The sequence below is a fragment of the Solanum stenotomum genome, chromosome 11, assembly GCF_019186545.1.
Source record: "Solanum stenotomum isolate F172 chromosome 11, ASM1918654v1, whole genome shotgun sequence".
Lineage (NCBI taxonomy): Eukaryota > Viridiplantae > Streptophyta > Magnoliopsida > Solanales > Solanaceae > Solanum > Solanum stenotomum.
In genome coordinates, this window is record NC_064292.1 from 5,143,364 (window position 1) to 5,163,749 (window position 20,386).

Genomic DNA, 20,386 nt, shown 5'->3' on the forward strand with positions numbered 1-20,386 from the left:
ATGACTTCCGAACAATTTTTTTTCATAATCTTTACAAAACCCTCCGTAGTGAGTTGAAGCTTCACCATTTTTTAGACATTTTGGGTGTTACTAATGAATATTTTGATGATATAGCTTCCGATTGATTTGTTTTTGCAAAACTTTTACAAAACTCTCCATAGGGAGGTTTGAGAATATAATAGAAGCCACTAACTAGCAAAACCTAATTGTGATAGTTTTTGTCAACTTTTTTTTCTTCATATAAATAAGCTTGAGAATTGATACCATAGTACACAATTTATCATGAGATGTATCTATCCTGCTGCTCCTGAAGAAGTCTTGCAGAAGACTTAGCATCTAGGTACAATGAATTCACTTCGTCAAGATCCACCTAAAAAGTGAATGGCTAAGTAAATATCGTTCAGACCTCATATAGACAAATGATAAAGAATGTGACGGGACAAGTACCTTGCAGATTTTATCACGGCCATTCATTTTGGCGACTACACTAGCTGGCGATAGCAGCTGAACAGCATGCCTGGACAAAGAGAAGAATTGAACATCGGTTACTTCTAATTAAAAAAATGAATTGACATTCTGGCGTTACAAAACCAACAAGTTAAATCCGACCTTAAAGAAGCTTGTTGTCCAATCTCTCCCAAATATGCAAGGCTCTCTTCATCTATTTCTAGTCCCTCCACCTGAGCACGTATAGCTAATATCTGCCCAGGCACTCGAAAGAAACATCCATCAAGAAAATGCAACGAAATTGCACATGTTCAGGTCGAGATCAATAAGATGTACAAATAAATGTTGAACAAACTAGCATGAACGGCGAACCTGTATCATTTCAGCTGGACCATAAGTTTCCGTTCTGACAATCAACAACCGATCTAACAAGTCAAGTGGAATGCCATGTGGACTAGTCATGTCTGTTCCTCTGCAAGGAGATACATAAAATGTCTCTTTCCTTCTTTGGCAACTTTGTATTTTCAACTTTCCACATAGCATGTTTAAGACCACAAAATTGAAGGGCATTTTGGTACATTCTACAAATCATTAGTGTAAGTCTTTTAAGAGCACAAGATTAAAGGACATTTTGGTATATTCTACAAATCTTTAGTCTAAGACCACAAGATTCAAAAGTTCTTTTATTTTCTTAAACTCCGTGCCAAGTCAAAATCAGACAAACAAATTGTCATGTAAGTTTGAAATCGATAATTGCATGGCCCATGTAGGCATATTTTGATATAGAAAAGTGACAATTTGTCCTGTATTTCTAACCACTTCATTCAACACACAATGGTTTGATTTAATGCAGCCAGAAAGCAAATTATAAAAAGCCCCAGGATAAAGAAATCAATAAAATGGAAACTTTCCAACTTGATGTATTTTTAAAGCTTTGTTTTGCATGGACACTCATATACCTGACAGTACAAATGCCTCTGTTAGTGGCAAAAATCACAATTGGAGACAGTGAACATTCCAAGGCACGATTCAAGTATGAAAAGCATTCCATATCAAGCATATGAACCTGCTTCCAAAGATGTTTTCTCCAATTAGTTACTGGAGGGGACAGGGTAGTGTTAAATGAATTATCAAACACGATGTTATATGAATGGAAAACGAACCTCGTCAATAAATAAGACACCAGGAACAAGTTCTGCAACACCTTCGTCAACATAACGATTGACAACCTGCAGAGAAATAAGACCACAATAACCCATGCGTTAAATACTAAATTCACAGTCTCAGAGGACTACAAGAACCAATAGATCTAACCTTGTTTATCTCTTGCCGCAGCTTGTCAGTAATCTCGGTTTTCCTAGGTTTCATCATTTGACCCATAAGGGACAATATATCTTGTCCTCCTTGTGGCCGTGCATTTGCAGCATCAAGATCATGCAATGTAACATCCTGGCGGAAAACAATACTGCATGTAATTAAGTACAGAAATCTTTGTTTGCATGTTCCTTGCAATTGATTTCCCTCACAAAAGGCCATTAAAGTAGTGATATCATTTGTCTAAAACAAAAAAAAAATGCGGATACTAGGAATTGCATATTTAGTTTGATCAAAATCTCACAAGCAAGCAATTATGCAGGTAATCTACAGAAGATCAGACGTACAACAACTAAATAAATACTCCCTCCATCCCATTTTATGTGAGGTACTTTGACTCGGCACAGAGTTTAAGAAAGGAAGGAAGACTTTTAAAACTTGTGATCTAAAATGAATGAGAGAAATTCGTGTGGCTATAAATCATTTCATTAAGGGTAAAATGGATATTTTAAAGCTAAATTGTTACTTAATATAAAAATATATTATCCTTTTTGAGACTGACTATAAAGGAAAGTAAGTAATATAAACTGGGACAGAGGGAGTATTGCAATAAGGAGATTGCTGATTTCCTCCTAAAAATAACTTGTGTCAAAAGAAGATACTTGGCTGCTTTAAACCTACCACTATATTAAGTTGTAAATGCTATGGACTATAGGGGTGCTTATCGGTCAGTTTGGTCCAGTTTTGTGTATTACCAGGTAGGTTTATCGGTGTCCGGTTTGTAAACACCTTAAACCGATAACCAAACCAATAAGATATTTGTTATCGGGAGCCTGAATTTCTGGTCATCACAATCTAGCTAAGAAATCTCTTTACTCACCACTCCAAATAATATACAGAATTTTATACCCTTCAAACATTCAAGTCTGCTCGCAAAGATGAACTATGATCTTTAAAGCACCCAAAATAAGAGTATTTCATGGCTAAGCCATAGAACAAATTGACTATTTGAGAGAAACAACTACAAGTATACATGCCAGGGTAATCTTTATCTGTGCCATAGCAAAACAAAAAAATGAGAAAAACCTGGACTATTTCCTTCTTCTTGTGAACCTCTCCTTTAGGAAGTGGAACATACTCCTCAGCCTCAAGATCAAATTCTGTAGCAAAAGCATCACTCCTGCCCACTCTTTTAACTGCTCCACTGTTCGATTCAATGTAAATGACATCACCAACAGCTACCTGCACATATATCATGAAGGCAGGAGATACCAACAGAGAAGAATAAGCGCCCATGCAGAATAAGCATAAATGAGACTGAAGTAAATTAAAGACTAGATGCAATTTCCCCAGTGACTTCTAAGAGCATGATTAATAAGAATGACATGAAGGTCGCTGAATTTACTCAAGAGAAAAATGCTTCAGTCTAGATTTCAAACATCGGATGTTAAGAAAGAGGAAATATTGTATATTCTCATTATACTGCTTATCAAACATATTAAAAAATTTGATACTTCACTGACAGATATGTTTCAGAAACTTACAACAACAACAACAACAATCCCTGTGTAATCCCACAAGTGGGGTCTGGGGAAGAGTGGTATGTATGCAGCCTTACCCCTTACCTTGTGAGGGTAGAGAGACTGTTTCCGATAGACCCTCGGCTCAAGTAATGTTGCAGACTTACCTTCTCTTTAATTAAGGCATCATATATTGTGGAGTCAAGCTTCAACTGTTTGGTACCTTTGATAGTTTTTAACCCAATTATAACATGACTAATGCTTTTACCATATCCACCTGTCACACTCTCACCCTCTTCTGGAGATAGTTCAGTCACCTACATTAAAAAAAATAAACAAATGAAGATTAACTTCACAACAAAAAAGAATCATTGCAGAATTATTGTATCAAAGACCAGCAAAATTGAAACGACAAATGGGATAGACTAGGGGACTTGCCTCTCCTTCATAAACTTCCTTATTTTCCTTGATACGGAGACCAATAGCTCGTCGGAAATTTTCCATTAAAACCTCAGTTTTCTTCACTTCTGATGAATACACTTCGGATCCAACCATCGGGCAAAATGGAACCTGCAATATTGAAGTCAATGCAACAATTATGGCACAGGCTATATTTTGGATTGCTCACCCTAATAAAATTTTAAGTAAATTTCATCTCAATAAATAAGGAGAAATTAAAATGCCCAATCAGCTCACACATTATCAATATTCAATCAATCAATTGCACCCTAAGCTAGTTGGGCTCGGTTATTTGAATCATTGAATCCTCTATATGAATTCCACTCTATTTGAGCCCATTTCATTCCAATACTGGTAAATAAAGTTCAAACATAATAAGTTGATAAAATAGAAGCATTAAATCCACAATCAAAAGAGTATAAAGAATGCACCTTGCTTCCAAGTTCTTGTGATATACCAAGGGCAAGAGCTGTCTTCCCTGTGCCAGGCGGACCAGCTAGCAGTAAAGCCCGACCAGCCATCTTCTTTTGGCGTATCATATCAACCACAAGCCCTGCAGCTTCTCTGGCTGCAGCCTGACCTACAAACCCAGCTGCCAATGGTAGTGGTGTCCCATTGGGCTATCATATAACACAACATAGTCACATTTAATCACCCATTTGTTAGCAAATCATTACACACATACATGAAAGTTAAACATCAAATGCAAGAAAGTGTTTGGTAACTAATAGCTTGTTCAGATGGTTGCTAGTAGTTACCCATCATTTCAACGGGAAGCAACTAGAAATGTGAGGCGGAGAGGTCTAATAGACTATAGGGTGGAGTTCACTAGAAAGAGGATAAATAGGGAAATAAGATTATGAAACAATAAGTAAAGGTATAATGGGTAAGAGAAATAACATTACAATCCAACCACTCTTACATAAAATGTTCTTCTCGATGTTACAGGAGATTTAACAATACAATGCACAAAAATGTAACTAACAATCAAAACAAACATTGTACTTAGATTAACAATACAATGAGTAACAACCATCCAAACAAGTTGTAAATAGCCAGCGGAAGATAACAACTTTAGGGAAATATATCAGCAAGTCCAAACACCCTCAATACAAACTCCCAAAAGAAAACTAATCCAAATAATCTCCTAAAAAGGGTATTATTTAGTAACCAGAGACTAAGAGGGGTTGGGTAGAACCAGCACAAGATATCAGCTTTAAGCAAATTTAACACTATAACTCAAAAACCCATAAACCCAAACACCAAACAAGAGCAAGCAAGTTAACCCAAAAAAATTCATAAAAGATCAAAAATAGTAGACAAAAGTGAAGAGCATGTTGGGTAGAATTAGCACAAGATAGCAGCTTTACCCAAATTTTAACACCAAAACTCAAAACCCCCCTTAAACCCAAACACCAAATAAGAGCATGTTGACCAGGAAAAATCTGCCTAAAAGGTCAAAAACAGTACACAGAAGCAAAGAGGCGGTTGGGTAGAATTAGCACAAGATATCAGTTTTATGCAAATTTTAACACCAAATCTCAAAAACCCATAAACCCAACACCAAATAAGAACAAATTCACCCAAAAAAAAAACTCCTAAAAGATCAAATACAATACACATAGGCGAAGTCAGCACAAGATAGCAGCTTTATGCAAATTATAACACCAAAAAACTCAAAAGCTCAAAAACCCATTAACCCAAACACCAAATAACAGCAAGTTAACCAAATAATTCCTAAAAGGTCAAAAACAATACACAAAAACGAAGAAGGGGTTGGCTAGAACCAGCACAAGATAGCAGCTTTATGCAAATTTAACACCAAAACTCAACAACCCATGAACCCAAACACCAAATAAAATCAATTCCACCTTAATTTTTTCCTAAAAGCTCAAAAATAGTGAACAGAGGCAAAGAGGAGTTTTGGGGTAAATGAAGAAATTACCTCAAGACCAAGGCCTTTAATGTGAGTATGAGTTGCAATTCTCTGATTCTTGATTGTTGATTGCACCTCTTCTATCTTCATATTTTTCTTCTCTATGTCTTTCTTCTTCTTCTTCTTTAACTGTCTGGGGTTTAACTGATGCTTCTCTAATGGAGGTGATCCATTGAGGTTTTGAAGAGAGAAAATTGCAAATGAGCTAAAAGGCCCATCTTGTTTTCTATTATTTCAAACGACCCCCTTTAATTTCAAGAAAAATGCCACCTCAATCCTTTTTTGCTAGTTCCTTATTGGTTTTAATACGCAGATAAGGTAAAATATCTTAGAAGTAAGATGGGGATAAAATTAATAAATCATTTGGTTAATGTAAGGATAAATTTATATTGTCAACCAAATATAGTATAATTTTTATTCCAGACTTAATCATGAAAATCCTACCTTAATTCAGATGGGAAAAATTAGTCTAGGAATAATAATTTTAGGACTATAATCAGGATAATGTAGTTTGTGTTGTTTGATACGCGGGATAAAGTTTTGGATTAATTTTATATTATGTTTGGTTGACAGTATGATTAATGTGTATCGTCAACCAAACAACAATATAAATTTGATATCAATTACCTTAATCTTGAATATCCCATCAAATCTCAGGACAGAAATTTTGAGATAATAGTTTGTGAATTTGTTCTATACTCCCAAAATAATTTGGTCCGTGAATTTGTTCTATACTACCAAAATAATTTAGTCCGTGAATTCGTACTATAATCCTGAGATAATGAGTAATCCCTCCGTCTCAAATCATTTGTTAGTGTTTCTCTTTTACATTTTTCTTTAAAAGTATTAATTAAGAACTTTTTTTTTTAACTATCATACCGTTATATATTTATGTGTTAAGATATAGTTTCCCTTCAACAAATATTTACTCTATTTACGTGTCATCATCCATAATTAAAGTGGCAATACTATCCAAAAACAATTACAAGTAAGGATAAAAACGAGAAAAGGATAATTAATTTATCTTGAACTTCTAACAATATCAAATCCAATAAAACTCCATAACTAGAGTTTGAAAATGATAAGAGTGTATGCAAACCTTACATCTAGTAGAGGTAGAGAGGTTGTTTCCAAAGAACTCTCGATTCTTATCTTGAATTTCTAAAATTATAAATGATTTGAGACAACTACTTTTAGAAATCACGACAAATAATTTGAAATTCAAAATGATAAAGTGACTTATAACAAATAAAACCAACTTGACATTGGAGTAAATATTTCTACCAAAAAAAAAGACACAGTAAATCAAAATTATTTGACATTTTTGAGGAACAAATAGAACTTTTTTCCATTCATTATTCATAAGCTTTCATGTTACAACATGATTCATTACATTGTAAATGCTCTCAAATGGGAAATGATAAACACACTTTGAATCCTATTTAGTAAGTGACTAGAACACTTCCATTAACAAACTAAACAATGCATGAACAAACGTGTGTTCCTCTTCTCTACTCGACGTGATTTCGACTCCAAATAGAAGCACGAAGGAAGCACAACTGCATCGAGTCAAGTTTTTATGAATTGTTCTTTACAAACTCAGGCACGAGGTTCGTTTTGCTGAACAGCTTCAACTTGAACAGCGGCTTGCTAATCTCCGGTTCCATCTTCCAGTAGTGAGTGTCTTTCAAGGATAGCAACGGTCTCCTCCTTTGCACTGTCATAAGTAAAGTAATTCATCAAATTTAAGCACAACAGTAGTATAATGACTTTCTAGTCCAAACGGTGAAAAATGAAGAATAGTTGTTTCAACAACACAAAAAGAATTGTATACAACAAGTGCATGACCGACATTGTCTAGAGGAATTGCACCAGACAGAAATCTAGATACATGAATGTCGTTTTGTCCCTCGAAGGCTCAAACAAATTTTTTTTTGCAAAAGCATAATAAAAGGGAAGATGTCATGGCTACAATCAACAATATATGGACTAGAACACATAAGCAAAAAGATGAACTAGGCAAAAGAGAGATGACATTTGTTAGAAGAATGAATTGAGTGAAAAATGATGTAATAAGCATTTCCAATTTTTTGGAGAAATCCTCCAAAGGTATCTTTTGTGGCATGGTCTTAGCGTTTTTTAATTTCTTCCCATCTGTCCTAACCTTAGTGGATAGAGTTATCTAGTACTGTTATCAGTACTTGTTGCTGGTAGGAGGTGACATGTATTCCATGGAATTAGTCGATCTGGTACTGGTATTAGTACTTGTTGTTGGTAGGAGGTGACATGTATTCCATGGAATTAATCGAGGTGCACAAAAGTTGGCCCGGACACCACGATTATCAAAAAAATAAATGAAAATTCCATGGTTTGAAGGAATGTCAGTCGCACTGGAACTTCTAGTCAGAAAGCAAAGGAAAAGCTAAGGTATAAAGTTAGAAGCCTTTTAGGCACTGATTGAAGCATTTCCTTCTAGTCTGAGTCTTTCATGTCTAAGTATTTTGCCAATTTGCCATTGCTAACGGATAAGTGATGAAACAATTGGAGAAGTGAGAGCAGTTTCTGGCATGCATCAAAGAAAGGTTGAAATATCCAGGCAAGCTGATGCTTTCATTGCCCTTCCCGACACATGACTAATAAGACGACTTTTAGACGAATGCCAAGTTTAAGCATGCTTAAAAATCTGGTTCTTTTTACCTAATCTCTACTTTTCTAAATTAATAAGCATCAGCTCAAGTGTTTTCTGGTTCAACTCATTCATTTAAGAAGTCGACTCTTTTGAAGCATTCTCCGAAAGATATCAGTTCATCTCAACAGTAGTTTGCACCCTAGTCCCTAGGTACTGGAAACTTACCTTCCAGGTCTTAGAATCTTGTACTTCCCCAGCTTAGTAAGATCCACCACTGTCGATCCAGCTCGCCCAGCTGGAAGAATTCCACCATCATAGACATATGCACAGTGCTCCCAGAGGTTCTCAAAATCTTTGATGTCTATGCTACTAGGTTGTCCGCTGAGGTTTGCACTAGTAAGTGCAAGGGCACTTCTAGAACCACGGGCAATCACCCTGATGAAGTTACAGTCTGGCACTCGAACCCCTATGCTCTCTAATCCAGGGTTTAATGACTTCTCAAGGATACTTGACTCACCTGCAGAATATCTGAATTCAGCATCCAGTACAGAAGATTCATAAGAGAAAGATAAAAGTTTCTGAAACTACTGAACACGGGCAGTGTTTGCGTAGGAGAGTGACTCATCATGCTCCTTATTCAAGTGTGTCAACAAGTTACTGTCAGTTAGTATGTTACAATGAAGTAGTACTAACCTCTGAAGGATACCCGTGAATGCAGCATTTGTTGACATAACATTTAACTACTAACCTCGCCTTAAGACCAAAGTCACGGGTCCAGGAAGCAGGCAGTCAAGCAAGCCATGAGGCAGATGATCTGTCACAGCATAATGTTTTATGTCATGAACATCGCCAACACAAATAGCCAGAGGACTTGTATGCTTACGTCCTTTGATCTCATAAATACGATTCACTGCCTCAGCAGAACTACAGCAATTCATCATATAAAATTAAATCAGACTTCCCATAAATACAACTTAGATAAATAAACAACAAAGTAAATTGTCTTTTTGATAAATTTCTAGGTCAAACGAACAGTGAAACAACAAGAATGTTTGAGACTTTCTGTTCAGTCAAGAAGTTAATGCAATAGCCTGTGAAGGATAAGCTTTTTAAAATATATATATGAAATCATGCAATTGCCACTTTGATTGCTAAACAATGAAAAAGGATGAACTCCATATACAAATTTCACGTAAAAAGAAAAGCCTTTTTCTTTCTTTGTTGCTCATACAGAGGACTATATGAACTCACTAGCACAAAGAAAAATGTCATCAATCTTCCTTAAGGAGTCATGGCCTTGATTGCTCTCCTCAATGTCAGTTATGTTCTCAGTTTCATTGTCAGCTAAAAGCATGTTTGGCAAACAGTATCACTAATAGAACCACCTTTTACTGCTTCTTTGTAGTTAATTAATCTGTCTACTAGAGATTCCTGAGACGCTGTTTGATGATTTTGCGCCTTGCCCTCAGCCAAAGCATCATATTCAATTTGAAACCAATGCGGTGTAGTGACTTCAAATCATACCAATATCAAAACACGGCTTAATTCATTGACTAGAGAAACCCTTTACTAAAGTGTAACAAGAGTGTGCCTAGGAGCATTGCTTCCAGAGCGTTTCCTCTATTTTTTTAGCACTGAAATTTCTTTTTGTTCTGATTTGTCCAACATCTCGTTGTCCACATAGGCTTCATGGTTATTAAATTTTTACTACCAGTAGAGATGTCATGACTTGACCTCCTACTTCTCCTAATTGGTTCTTCTACTGGTTCATCAAAGTGAAGGCAATGGAATCAAAGACCGATCTTTTCATGCTAAGAAATTTAATAAAGATTATTCGGGTGTCTAAGCAAAATAAAACCTCTAAATGAGTAACATTGAACCTAAGGCAAAAATATCAACAAGACGCTTTAGAGTACCTTGCAGCACAATTCTTACGCATACTGTCCGAGCGTAATGTTTAATACCCTTTCCTCTCCAATCAGTGTATCAAAGGCAAAAAGATAAAAGCAAGGTCTAAGGTTTGTTGGGGCTTTAAGTTCTGTGCAGATAAAGCGTGGGCTTTAAGCGCAAATGGAATCATTTTTTATAAATTTGTATGTATAGTCCAAGACTAATAATTATAAGCATGAATAACAAATATATAAACAAAGAAAATGAAAAAAAAAATCAAAATCGGTAAGTTGAAATATCAAATATCGCCTCTTCCAAATTACGCTTATTGACAAGGAAAAGTATGTCTTCCTTGAAGACAACATTGATGCGCCCGCAAAGCAAGGCGAAGCGCTCAACATGTTTTGCGCCTCACTTTAGGGCTTACACGCACTTTTGACAACACTATCTCCAATCTAATTAATTTCTTCCAATACAAAATAGACCAAAACTCCAGAGTACTAACAGACAATTTGTACCAAGCAGCAACAACAACATATCCAGTGGCAATCCCACATGTGGAATCTGAGAAGGGTAGGACAGACACAGTCCTTACCCCTATGTTTATGGGATAGAGAGGTTGTTTCCGAATTTATTTGTACCAAGCATGCTCATAAAATTACATTACTATGTATCTAACATGACATTTTTTGTGTGTTGAACTTATCATCAAATGAAAAATAGCAAAGTAGAGGCATACCAAGCATCACAAGCAAAGCCATATAGTGTGTCAGTGGGAACAGCTATGACTTTCCCAGCCCTGATAGCTTCAATTGCCTCTTGACCATAATCTTCTGCTGCAGGAGACACAGTAGCCTTCTTAGTCTCCACATTCCCATCAGGGTTATCCAAACTCCAAGCCATTTTCTTCACACTAACTGCACTAAAACCCTTCCTACTTCTTGCCCACAAGTTCAAAAATCCAATTTTTTCCACCACTGTCAACCCAAAAAAAAAAAACAAGAAACCAAAAAGTTTTAATCTTTGTAAGGTCTAAGCTAAACTGGAAACAAAAACTATAAGAAAGACTAAGGGTATGTTTGGTAGGAGGAAGTATTATGCAGTTTTCTCAGTTTTGGTTGCTCAAAATATTTGGAGGAAAAATTCTTTCCTAGTGAAAATAGAAAAACAAGTTCCAATTCTGGCATGATTGTCCTCCACCCCCACCCCCACACTATCTCCATCATACTCCACCCCATCCTCTCATAGCCTCCATCCCCCCCACCCCCCACACCTGCACTCAGCTCATCCTCATAGTATCCACTAGATTATATACAAATATTTTTGAAATAATATTACCTAAATATACTGAATACAAGAAAATAAGTAAAAAAAATCATTCTTTTTCCAAGATTGCATTGTTATTCATACCAAGCAAACTCTGTCCACCGTACTCCACCCCATCCTCTCATATCCCCATCCCCACCATCCCCACCACCCCCACACCTATAACCAGTACTAGTACTATTTGTCTAGATTATATACAAATATTCTTGAGACAATATTGTACTAACAAAACACAAGAAAACATATCAAAAAATCACTTATTTTTCTCCAAGAAAGCATTTTTATTCATACCAAGCACACCCTAAAAGGGAAGATAAAGTTGTAAAATATTCCTGGAACAGATAAAAGTGAAAATTGCAGTGCTGACATAAACATAAAGAGTACAATAAAAGAAGAAAAAGGGGAGAAGACTAACGATGAGTGAATATGAAAGAGCACCTCGAGAAGGGTATATGAAAGAGTTGAAAATAGGCAGAATTTGGACTATTTTTGTGGGTCTGCTGCAATTCATCAAGCTGCCCTGCTGCAACTTTCCTCTGTTTTTTTCTATATATATCTCAAGAAAGTGTAGTCTACAGACTATGTATGCCCTATTTGGTTGGAGGTTCAGCCGCCAATTGCTACACACATTTTATCAACCTTAACATGTCATGAGGTCTAAATTGGTAGACCCGAAATCTTAATACCTCATATGGTCGATTGGAAACAAGAATTCATCTTTAAAATAAAAATTGTATGTCCAAATTCACAGTCAAAATAAAAGGTCTTTAAAATAAAAATTGTATGTCCAAATTCACAATCAAAATAAAAGGTTTGACTTTTGACATACAAACGGTTATATACAAATTAAGACGGCGAGAGTATTGACTTTTTATACTATACATGTTTGTGCAGCATATCAAACGATCCCTAAGAGATGTGATTGAAGGTATGAAATCGTGAGTTCGAGTTTTAGTTTAGAAATAAAAAAATATTTACTAGGAATTAGTAGGAAACACTTTCCTTCTACATGTCATGGAATTAAGTTAATTAGGGTTTTTTTTTCTTCAAGTAAACTTCACTAGGTATCCTAATTTTATTTTTTTTACCTTGACCTAAAATGCTTTAATTCATCTAAAAAATAATTTAACAAACACATGCTAGTTAGACCAATATGTTAAGACTTGTCAATATTTTAACGAGATAGGTTGAATGAAGATATATTCAGATTTCTCAATCCTGCATAACTTGTGGAAAGTTGAATAATGCAAATTAATTTTATCAATCTAGTATAAATTGAGAACAATTAAAAGATAAATAGAAAAAAAATTACTTTAAATCATGCATCTAATATGTCCTCTTTTTGGTGGACAGAGTAACCTGGTGGGAGGTAACATATATTTCGTGAAAATAGTCGAGGTGCAAACTAACCTGAACACTACAATTATCAAAAAAATAAATCATACACTTGTCCGACATGACTTGTGAACACGACAAGTTTGTCCATCCGTCATGTCTTATGAACAAGTTAAAAATCGGATCGAATGAAAATTGTACTTAAAGTCATAGTCATTCATCATGACTCGTAAAATCGTAATTTTCCCTTAAAAACACCTTTCTATACTCTCTTCTACTTATATATGCATTTCACTTTTTACATATTCTTTCAGCAATACAAACAACAACATCAACTATTTCTGTTTTTCCTGTAGTAGAACACAATAAACTTCTAATTTGTACTAAACATCAATCTCCACAACTCTGTATGAACAAATCACTCAACTCTTTTTTGGCTATAACAGTAACATAAGACACAATCTAGCTCCAACTAAACGTCTCGGGATTTTCTATATCGTGCTGATGATTTTGAGGACCTACACGAGACGTTGTAGCAGGTTGATTCATCTGTGGCCATCCTCCTGGAGGCAAAATCATCTCTGCATTTTGCTGCTGTTCTAACAAGGCTGCTCGTCGCCTTTTCCATCTAAAGAACTCAACGAGTAACGAACTTGCACTCATTGCAACTCCAAAGCCAGCAAATGTTGATAGCAGAATCGAAAGAACTGGTTGCACGCGAACCTAATGTATCATACAGATGTAAAATTTAATCAGTTCAGTATATCTAGTAAGCTCAAAAACACCATTTCCATCAATATCATTAGATACTCCGTTCGTATCATTTTAAGGGGGCGTTTGACCATAAAATTCTTGAAAGTTTCGGAGTAATCCATTCCTCTCTTGATTTTCTAAAGCGACAATTATTTTGTAACATCTTTCTTAGGCAAAAAAGACACTTGAAATGAGACGGAGGGAGTATTAACTTACCAAAGAGTAGAAGATATGTGCAAATAGTACTACTAGGGCGAATTGGACCAATGCATATACCCAAACAAACCTTCGCTTAACTGCACCAGAGATAATACCATAGTCAAAATACAAATAAAGACACAATGGACATGAGATCCTTGACAACATTTTTCGAGAAATAACCAAACGAAGATCCAATGTATCTATCTTCTTTCCTAATTAGTTGATTTCAACTGAATTGGCAAATCCACTTGACTTATGATGCGACTAATGCATTTGATAGATCAAAGCTTGTTAAATGTTACTGTTAATGATAAATCACATACCCATAGTTGAAGATGTCATTGACGCGAGTAGGCCTAGTACACAAGAAAAGGGAAGTGAAATAGCAATTGCACCGGTACCCATTTTCCCAACCTGCAAACGGGACAACTTCAAATTTAGTACGATAAATACATTAGATGACTGTTTTCTCTCGAGATAAAGACGATCTTCTAAACATACCAGTAGCTGCTCAAGAAAACAAAAGTAGGCAAGCATGCTGACAATGACAAGAATTGGTAATTCCTGCCAAACCCTGTCCAGTGTAGCAAAAGTCAGGAACTGAATTTTATTAAGTCGTCATTGATAAAGACGTTTTATTGAAAGTAACACTGCGATCTTAGTATTTATAGTTGAAAGAAACCAGTAGGATAAGCAGAGAAACGAGGAACGAGAAGAGAGAGTATAGTAACTTCTTTTATGGTCTAACAATGTTGTGTGCTGATCAAAAACAGAACATGACTTTTTCGTTCAAACGTGAGGAATCTTGTATATATGTATGTCAGTTTCAGTAAGGTGACGCGAGAAAGGTGGGATCTTTTCTTTCTTAGCTGCTAAAATTTCTACGAAAAGTAGAAGGGCGTATGTTAAAATGATGAAAAGACATTTACCTGTGTCCATTTAATTCCATATGTCTGAACCTATTGGATCCTGCATTTGCATTTCGAACACTTTGCATACGCAAGAGTGTAACGGGGAGATTCTTGACTTCTTGTTTGCACACATCACATGTCTTGTTACCTTTAATACTAAACCATTTTAAAGCACATTCTTGATGAGCCAAAGCAAGTTCGCCTTTGCAGCTGCATTCCATCTTAAGTGTCTCTCCGCCTTCACACAACTCAACTAGGCAAATTCGACAAACAGCTTCCTCTTCTGGTATATCTTCACCACCCTGCTCATTATCCTCTGAGAGAAAAAAATAATCGAAAGGGTATATCAAGAGTCAAGACGGTGGCATCTTTAACACTCCCTCTGTTTCAATTTGCTTGTCTTACTTTCCTTTTTAGTCCGTTTCAAAAAGAATATATCTTTCTTTTTTTTGGCAACTCGTTAATTCTAACTATCCACATGACATGTTTAAGACCGCAAGATTCAGAAGTTTTCTTTACTTTCTTAAACTCTATGTCAAGTCAAAATCAGGCAAACAAATTGAAACAGAGAGAGTAATTGATCAAAGCCTATGAATGCTTAAAATCAAAATCTAACAAGAATCAAATTGATTTGAAGCAATTGTTTACCAGGTACTTTCGCTGGACTCGTAGCTGGAACTGAGGAAGAATCCACATCCTTCACTTGAGGCGTTGAAGGAATAACTCGAAAGAAAAATTCTACTCTCCTATTGCTTCCCTCTTTTTCTTTGTTAATGACTGGTAAAGACATCGATCGTGAAATGCACACATGTGTTTCCTTTGTCTGCAATAACAACACATCATATTTCAAATGAATGCATCAAAAAATTACCAAGAATTCAACTATTCCATTCGTCCTAATTTAAGTGTCTTTCTTGTGGTCTTAAACTAAAGATGTTAAATATAGAAAGAGACTCTTTTCGGGACAGACTAAAAAGGAAAGTAAGATACTTAAATTGGGACGAGGGAGTATATATATTGATATGAAACGAATCAAACTATGTTCATAGAACTTACACCAAGTGTTAGAGAGTTGCTCATGCTTCCACTAATAGACTCTGGATTTGAATGAGCAATTGGTGTAACGGGCAAAGACGAGGTCCTCTTGATACGAGGCGTAAACATTTTAGAAAGTGACCATGACCTTGAAATGGATACCTTCTCTTGTTGTGGCACAACTGCAGCAGCTGGACCTGAATCTGGGACAGTTATCTTCTCTGTATCCGAATTCATACGTGATTTCAAGCTCAGTTTAGGGAAAAGGTTTCTAATAGTTGATTTTCCACGACACGGGGAGGGACCAGGTGATGAAGTAGTTATTCTTGAATCACAAGTACTGGGTGTCAAAAGGAAATTCACCCTCTTCGGTGTAGGCGTGAATGGTCTTTTAATCTGAACTAACTCTTGAGGAGAGGCGTCTAACGTTCTTGAAGGTATGTCCAATGATAGGTTTGGTTTCCTCCAATGTTTAGCATGTGTTGTTTCTTCAGTAATCATGGATGACCTCTCGATCTGTACAACGAAGAACAAATAAGTTCGTTTAGTAAACTAGTGATCAAGAAATGCACTTGGGGTCCTAATTTTGTCGAAACACAAAGCAATTCACTTCAAGAACTTGATCAACATCTCCAATTATACTACAAATTCATAACACTCCCAAGTCCTAACCACATTAAGAAAAAGAACATAATAAGATGTCTTTACACTCAAAACCCGTGACCTATACGTCACACAAAGACAACTTTTACCGTTGCTCTAAGGCTCCCCTTCAAAAGTTACATACAACAAGAAGTTACAAATAGACAAATCAAACTGTAATAACAAAACAAACAGCCAAGATAAAAACACAGTTACACAGAAGTACACAAAACAACAAAAGACTCAAAAACTCTGTTTACATTTCTCCTTCTTATCAAACCAACCAAAATAAGAAAACAAAAGACTATGGGACAAATACTGCGGCAGAGCCAGAATTTTCACTAAGGGAGTTCAAAATATACTCCGACAGTCTCAAATAAGTTGGGGTCGGTACATCTACTATATATACAACAAGCCGGGATGGATGGAGCTTTCAACAGGTTCATCTGAACTCATTACTTTCCACGCGAAGTATAAATTCGTGTAAAAATCCACTAAATTTTCAATAAATAGTAAATATCAATCCATACATTAAGAAATATAGTAGATTTAATGCTAAGAACAAGAAAATATTGAACTAAAGGAGCTAAAATCCTGGATCCGCCTCTAACAACAATAATTAACAACAACGCCTCAGTCTCATACAAGTTGAGGTCAGTATATCTACTATATATACATAAAAAATAATGTTTGGCATGTATATACAGTAACAAGAAATGAAAGCACAACAACAACAAAACAACAAAAGAAGCAAAACAAATAGAAAGCATAGTCACCTTAGGTGTTGAAATGACAAATTCTTTTTCACAAACACCAATTTTTTCATCATTATCAACAACCTCAGCCATGATTTTCTCTTTATGTCCTTCACTCATCATCCAAATACTCCACAATCTACTAATACACTTTGTTTACTTAAAATTTGAAAATCTTGAAAAGAGTGAAAAGAACAAAAGATTAAAAAAAAAAAAAAAGGTGTGATGGGAGTATTTTTTTTGTTGTTAGTATATAATAGGCACTTTGTAATAAATTTCTTGGTTTAAATTATTTATGAATAGGCAAAGGAAAAAGTAAAGAGGGGCTCTACTATTTATACTTTTTTTTCATTTTTTTTCCCACTCCCCAAAAGTGTGGGCTCACTTACACTCACCACTCCACTATCTTTTTTGCTGTACAATAATATGGGCAAATATCATGCAAAATCAATTAAATTGTTTATTATATATACTTTTATCATAAAAATTTGAACCCCTCTAAAATTGGAGACTAAGGTATATGTCTTATTTTTATAATCATTGAGTCGGCAGCAATTCTACCTCTCAAACTTTATATGTGGATGTTATTATTATTGTTAATAAGTTTTTTTAATATATATATAACGCTATCAGGTTTAAATGAATTCATAAGTTGAACAGTACTCTATATCAGTCTATATTATCTCTGTTGGAATATGAATCTGAAAATTTTTAATCCTCTTCATTGGTTACGTACTAGAATGCACCCTTAATTGTAGAGTAACTTTTATATATTGACATGATGAAATAGAAATTACCCTAAATCATCTATAGTCAACCTGTTATAATATGTTTAAATTAAATAACACAAAAAAATAATACAGTAAGTTTTTGTTATGCGCAGATACTGATAATATATTATACCAAACATTTATTTTGTTCCCTAGCTTTAATTTATTCCATGCATAAATTCTACATGTAAACCACTCACAAAAGTCCAGTCAGAAGTGACACAATTTTACCTTTGCTGTGCTTGTTTAACTAATATTCTCTCTATCTAAAAAGGAAAAAAAAAGTATAAATTTACTCTATTTAATGTTAATTTGAATTCAAATTGAATATTGATTCCTTAATTTGTTATTATGGTAAATATAGTTCGATGCATAAAGCATTTCACGTTAGCAGAAATGAGTGTCAAGTAGATAGTTTACTCTGATGCAAGCATTAGTGATTGCTTTCACGATTCGAATTAGTGACCTAACTATAGGTCATACGAAGATAATTTTACCGTTACTTCAAGGTCTCCCTTGTAATTTGTTGTAATAGTGAAAAAAGAAATCGATTGATTCTAAATTTAAAAAATGTACATGCACCGCAATAAGTTCTCGTTGTGCAGCGGATCGAAGGAAAGGTCAGACTATAATAGGATTTATTGTATGCAATTGTATTATGTATTTATGTAAGAAATTGTTTCCACAGTTCAAATATGCTTCATTTATCAATTACGTCAAGACGATGGTGACATATCTAATTAATCAGAAAGATTAATAAATAAGTTCTTAAAATAGAATTTTTCTTTTTAGGTCATGATTTCTTATGGTGCAGGTTGTTTAAAAATTTGTTTAATACCAAATGCAGTAGTTTATACTAATTTTAATTTGCATTACCTAAATAATTCAATTCATTAATGGAAAATACTTTCTAAAAGTCCATTTTATAAGAAAATGTGGATCATATTACCCCATGTGTCAAATTTAAATACTTCTTTTCGTTTAAAATTAATCAAATGATATGATAATTTTTAATACGTGTGATGCATTATAAAAAGCAAACAATAATTGGTTTTAGATAGGTTAATCTCTTAATTATTAGGCCTACTATAAAAATAAAATTAAAAAAAAAAAACCAATAAAGAAGTTTGGAAGATGATTGAATTGTGACATGTGTTATATTACTAAAAATTAAATTACCTTTATATATATAATATTATACGGAGGAAGATAATATATATTTTTTGAATAAATTGTGCCACTATCGATTTATTATCATAATTAAATTTATAGATGGGCTTGAATTTAGGACGGTGGTGATTTAAAGACTTTATTTAAACATCACCAATTAATAAATATTTGATTGTATTAGTTTCAAGCTATCATCGATAAATTCATGATTTAAATTTGATCGTTTAAATTTTTATTATACATTTAAAATTGTGAATTCAAATTTAGTATTTAGTATTTATTAAAAAAAATAGTGAGTTTTTAACATGCTTATGCTTTGTATCAAAATGTTATATTCGAATAAATTCAATAGTTAAGAGTAGCACCCACCCTTGCAAGCAGATCTATAACGCGCGCTAAAAAAATTATTATTTTTAAAACTAAAAGACTAAGATAATCATGCATATTGATTAATTTGAAATCAAATTTATGGAAACTTTTTTTGTTTAATTTGACCTGTGATTTCTTAAATCTGAAATTCAAAAATCCAAATCAAATCTTTTATATCCAATTGGGGTGGGGTGGGGTGGAGGTGGAGGTGGGGGCTACCATATATTTGGTGGGAACTTTCAAATTAGTATTTTAGACCCAAAAAGAATCAATATTATCTTTATTGGTGAGTAGGGTCTTAAATTGACTTTCCATATCAACAGTGAAAAAGTAAAGTGGGCTAAAATATAATATATGAAACTTTGAACTCCTCAGAGGCAATTACCCATTCAAGTATTCAACTCACCGCTTTTAATTACATAATGAGTACCTCACTTTTGTTAGGTGAATGTGAATTGCACCTCTAATTTTTCATTTGTTACATTAACCGATCCCTTGGAACATTCTCGAAAGAAGATGATGAACCTCTTCGATTTGATCTTCGAGAAAGTCAAGTAGCACCTCGGATTGATCACGAGAAAGAACGTCTCCTGATCACTTTACATTGTGAACATGTTCCATGTCACTTAGTAAGTGGTGATTTTTCACTGATTATTCAACGTCAATTACTTACGTTTTTTTATAGTTCTTTTAGTATATAGTTATCCTCAATCATATGGAATTTGTCACATTTCAGGTTTGTGTATCAAGAAACAAGATCGAGGCTAATAATAATAATGAAAAAAAGTAAAAAAGAGTTAAAATGACAAAATCGAGCTCAAGAACGGAAATTGTGAAGTACATGGCGTGACACCACTCGTACTCACCTCGGCATGGTGGTTGGGGCGAAGACCTTTGACCTAGGAGGTTGCGAATAGATCGATT

General features: G+C 34.6%; 3 protein-coding genes across 4 annotated transcripts; all 3 read right to left on the minus strand.

Annotated features, from left to right (window-relative positions):
* Positions 1–216: 216 nt before the first annotated feature.
* Positions 217–5,841, minus strand: LOC125843686 (ruvB-like protein 1). Its single transcript, XM_049522858.1, has 12 exons — positions 5,686–5,841; positions 4,172–4,360; positions 3,720–3,851; positions 3,449–3,598; positions 2,848–3,003; positions 1,762–1,896; positions 1,611–1,676; positions 1,407–1,513; positions 820–919; positions 610–701; positions 448–517; positions 217–370 (listed from the first exon to the last, which is right to left on the minus strand). The coding sequence occupies exons 1-12, from the start codon at positions 5,764–5,766 to the stop codon at positions 281–283; spliced, it is 1,368 nt and encodes a 455-aa protein (XP_049378815.1). The 5' UTR covers positions 5,767–5,841; the 3' UTR covers positions 217–280.
* A 1,183-nt stretch (positions 5,842–7,024) lies between these two features.
* On the minus strand, positions 7,025–12,177 carry LOC125843701 (uncharacterized). 2 transcript variants are annotated; one of them, XM_049522882.1, is made up of 5 exons: positions 11,937–12,177; positions 10,935–11,172; positions 9,054–9,229; positions 8,531–8,822; positions 7,025–7,393 (listed from the first exon to the last, which is right to left on the minus strand). In XM_049522882.1, exons 2-5 carry the CDS (start codon positions 11,096–11,098, stop codon positions 7,327–7,329), a joined length of 699 nt encoding a protein of 232 aa, XP_049378839.1. In that variant the 5' UTR covers positions 11,099–11,172; positions 11,937–12,177; the 3' UTR covers positions 7,025–7,326. The 2 variants fall into 2 exon arrangements, with proteins under 2 accessions (XP_049378839.1, XP_049378838.1); XM_049522881.1 differs by having other exon boundaries at positions 11,960–12,159.
* A 930-nt stretch (positions 12,178–13,107) lies between these two features.
* On the minus strand, positions 13,108–17,390 carry LOC125843681 (uncharacterized). Its single transcript, XM_049522853.1, has 8 exons — positions 17,175–17,390; positions 15,778–16,272; positions 15,370–15,544; positions 14,740–15,037; positions 14,312–14,384; positions 14,134–14,224; positions 13,826–13,905; positions 13,108–13,579 (listed from the first exon to the last, which is right to left on the minus strand). The coding sequence occupies exons 1-8, from the start codon at positions 17,274–17,276 to the stop codon at positions 13,319–13,321; spliced, it is 1,575 nt and encodes a 524-aa protein (XP_049378810.1). The 5' UTR covers positions 17,277–17,390; the 3' UTR covers positions 13,108–13,318.
* Positions 17,391–20,386: the final 2,996 nt, after the last annotated feature.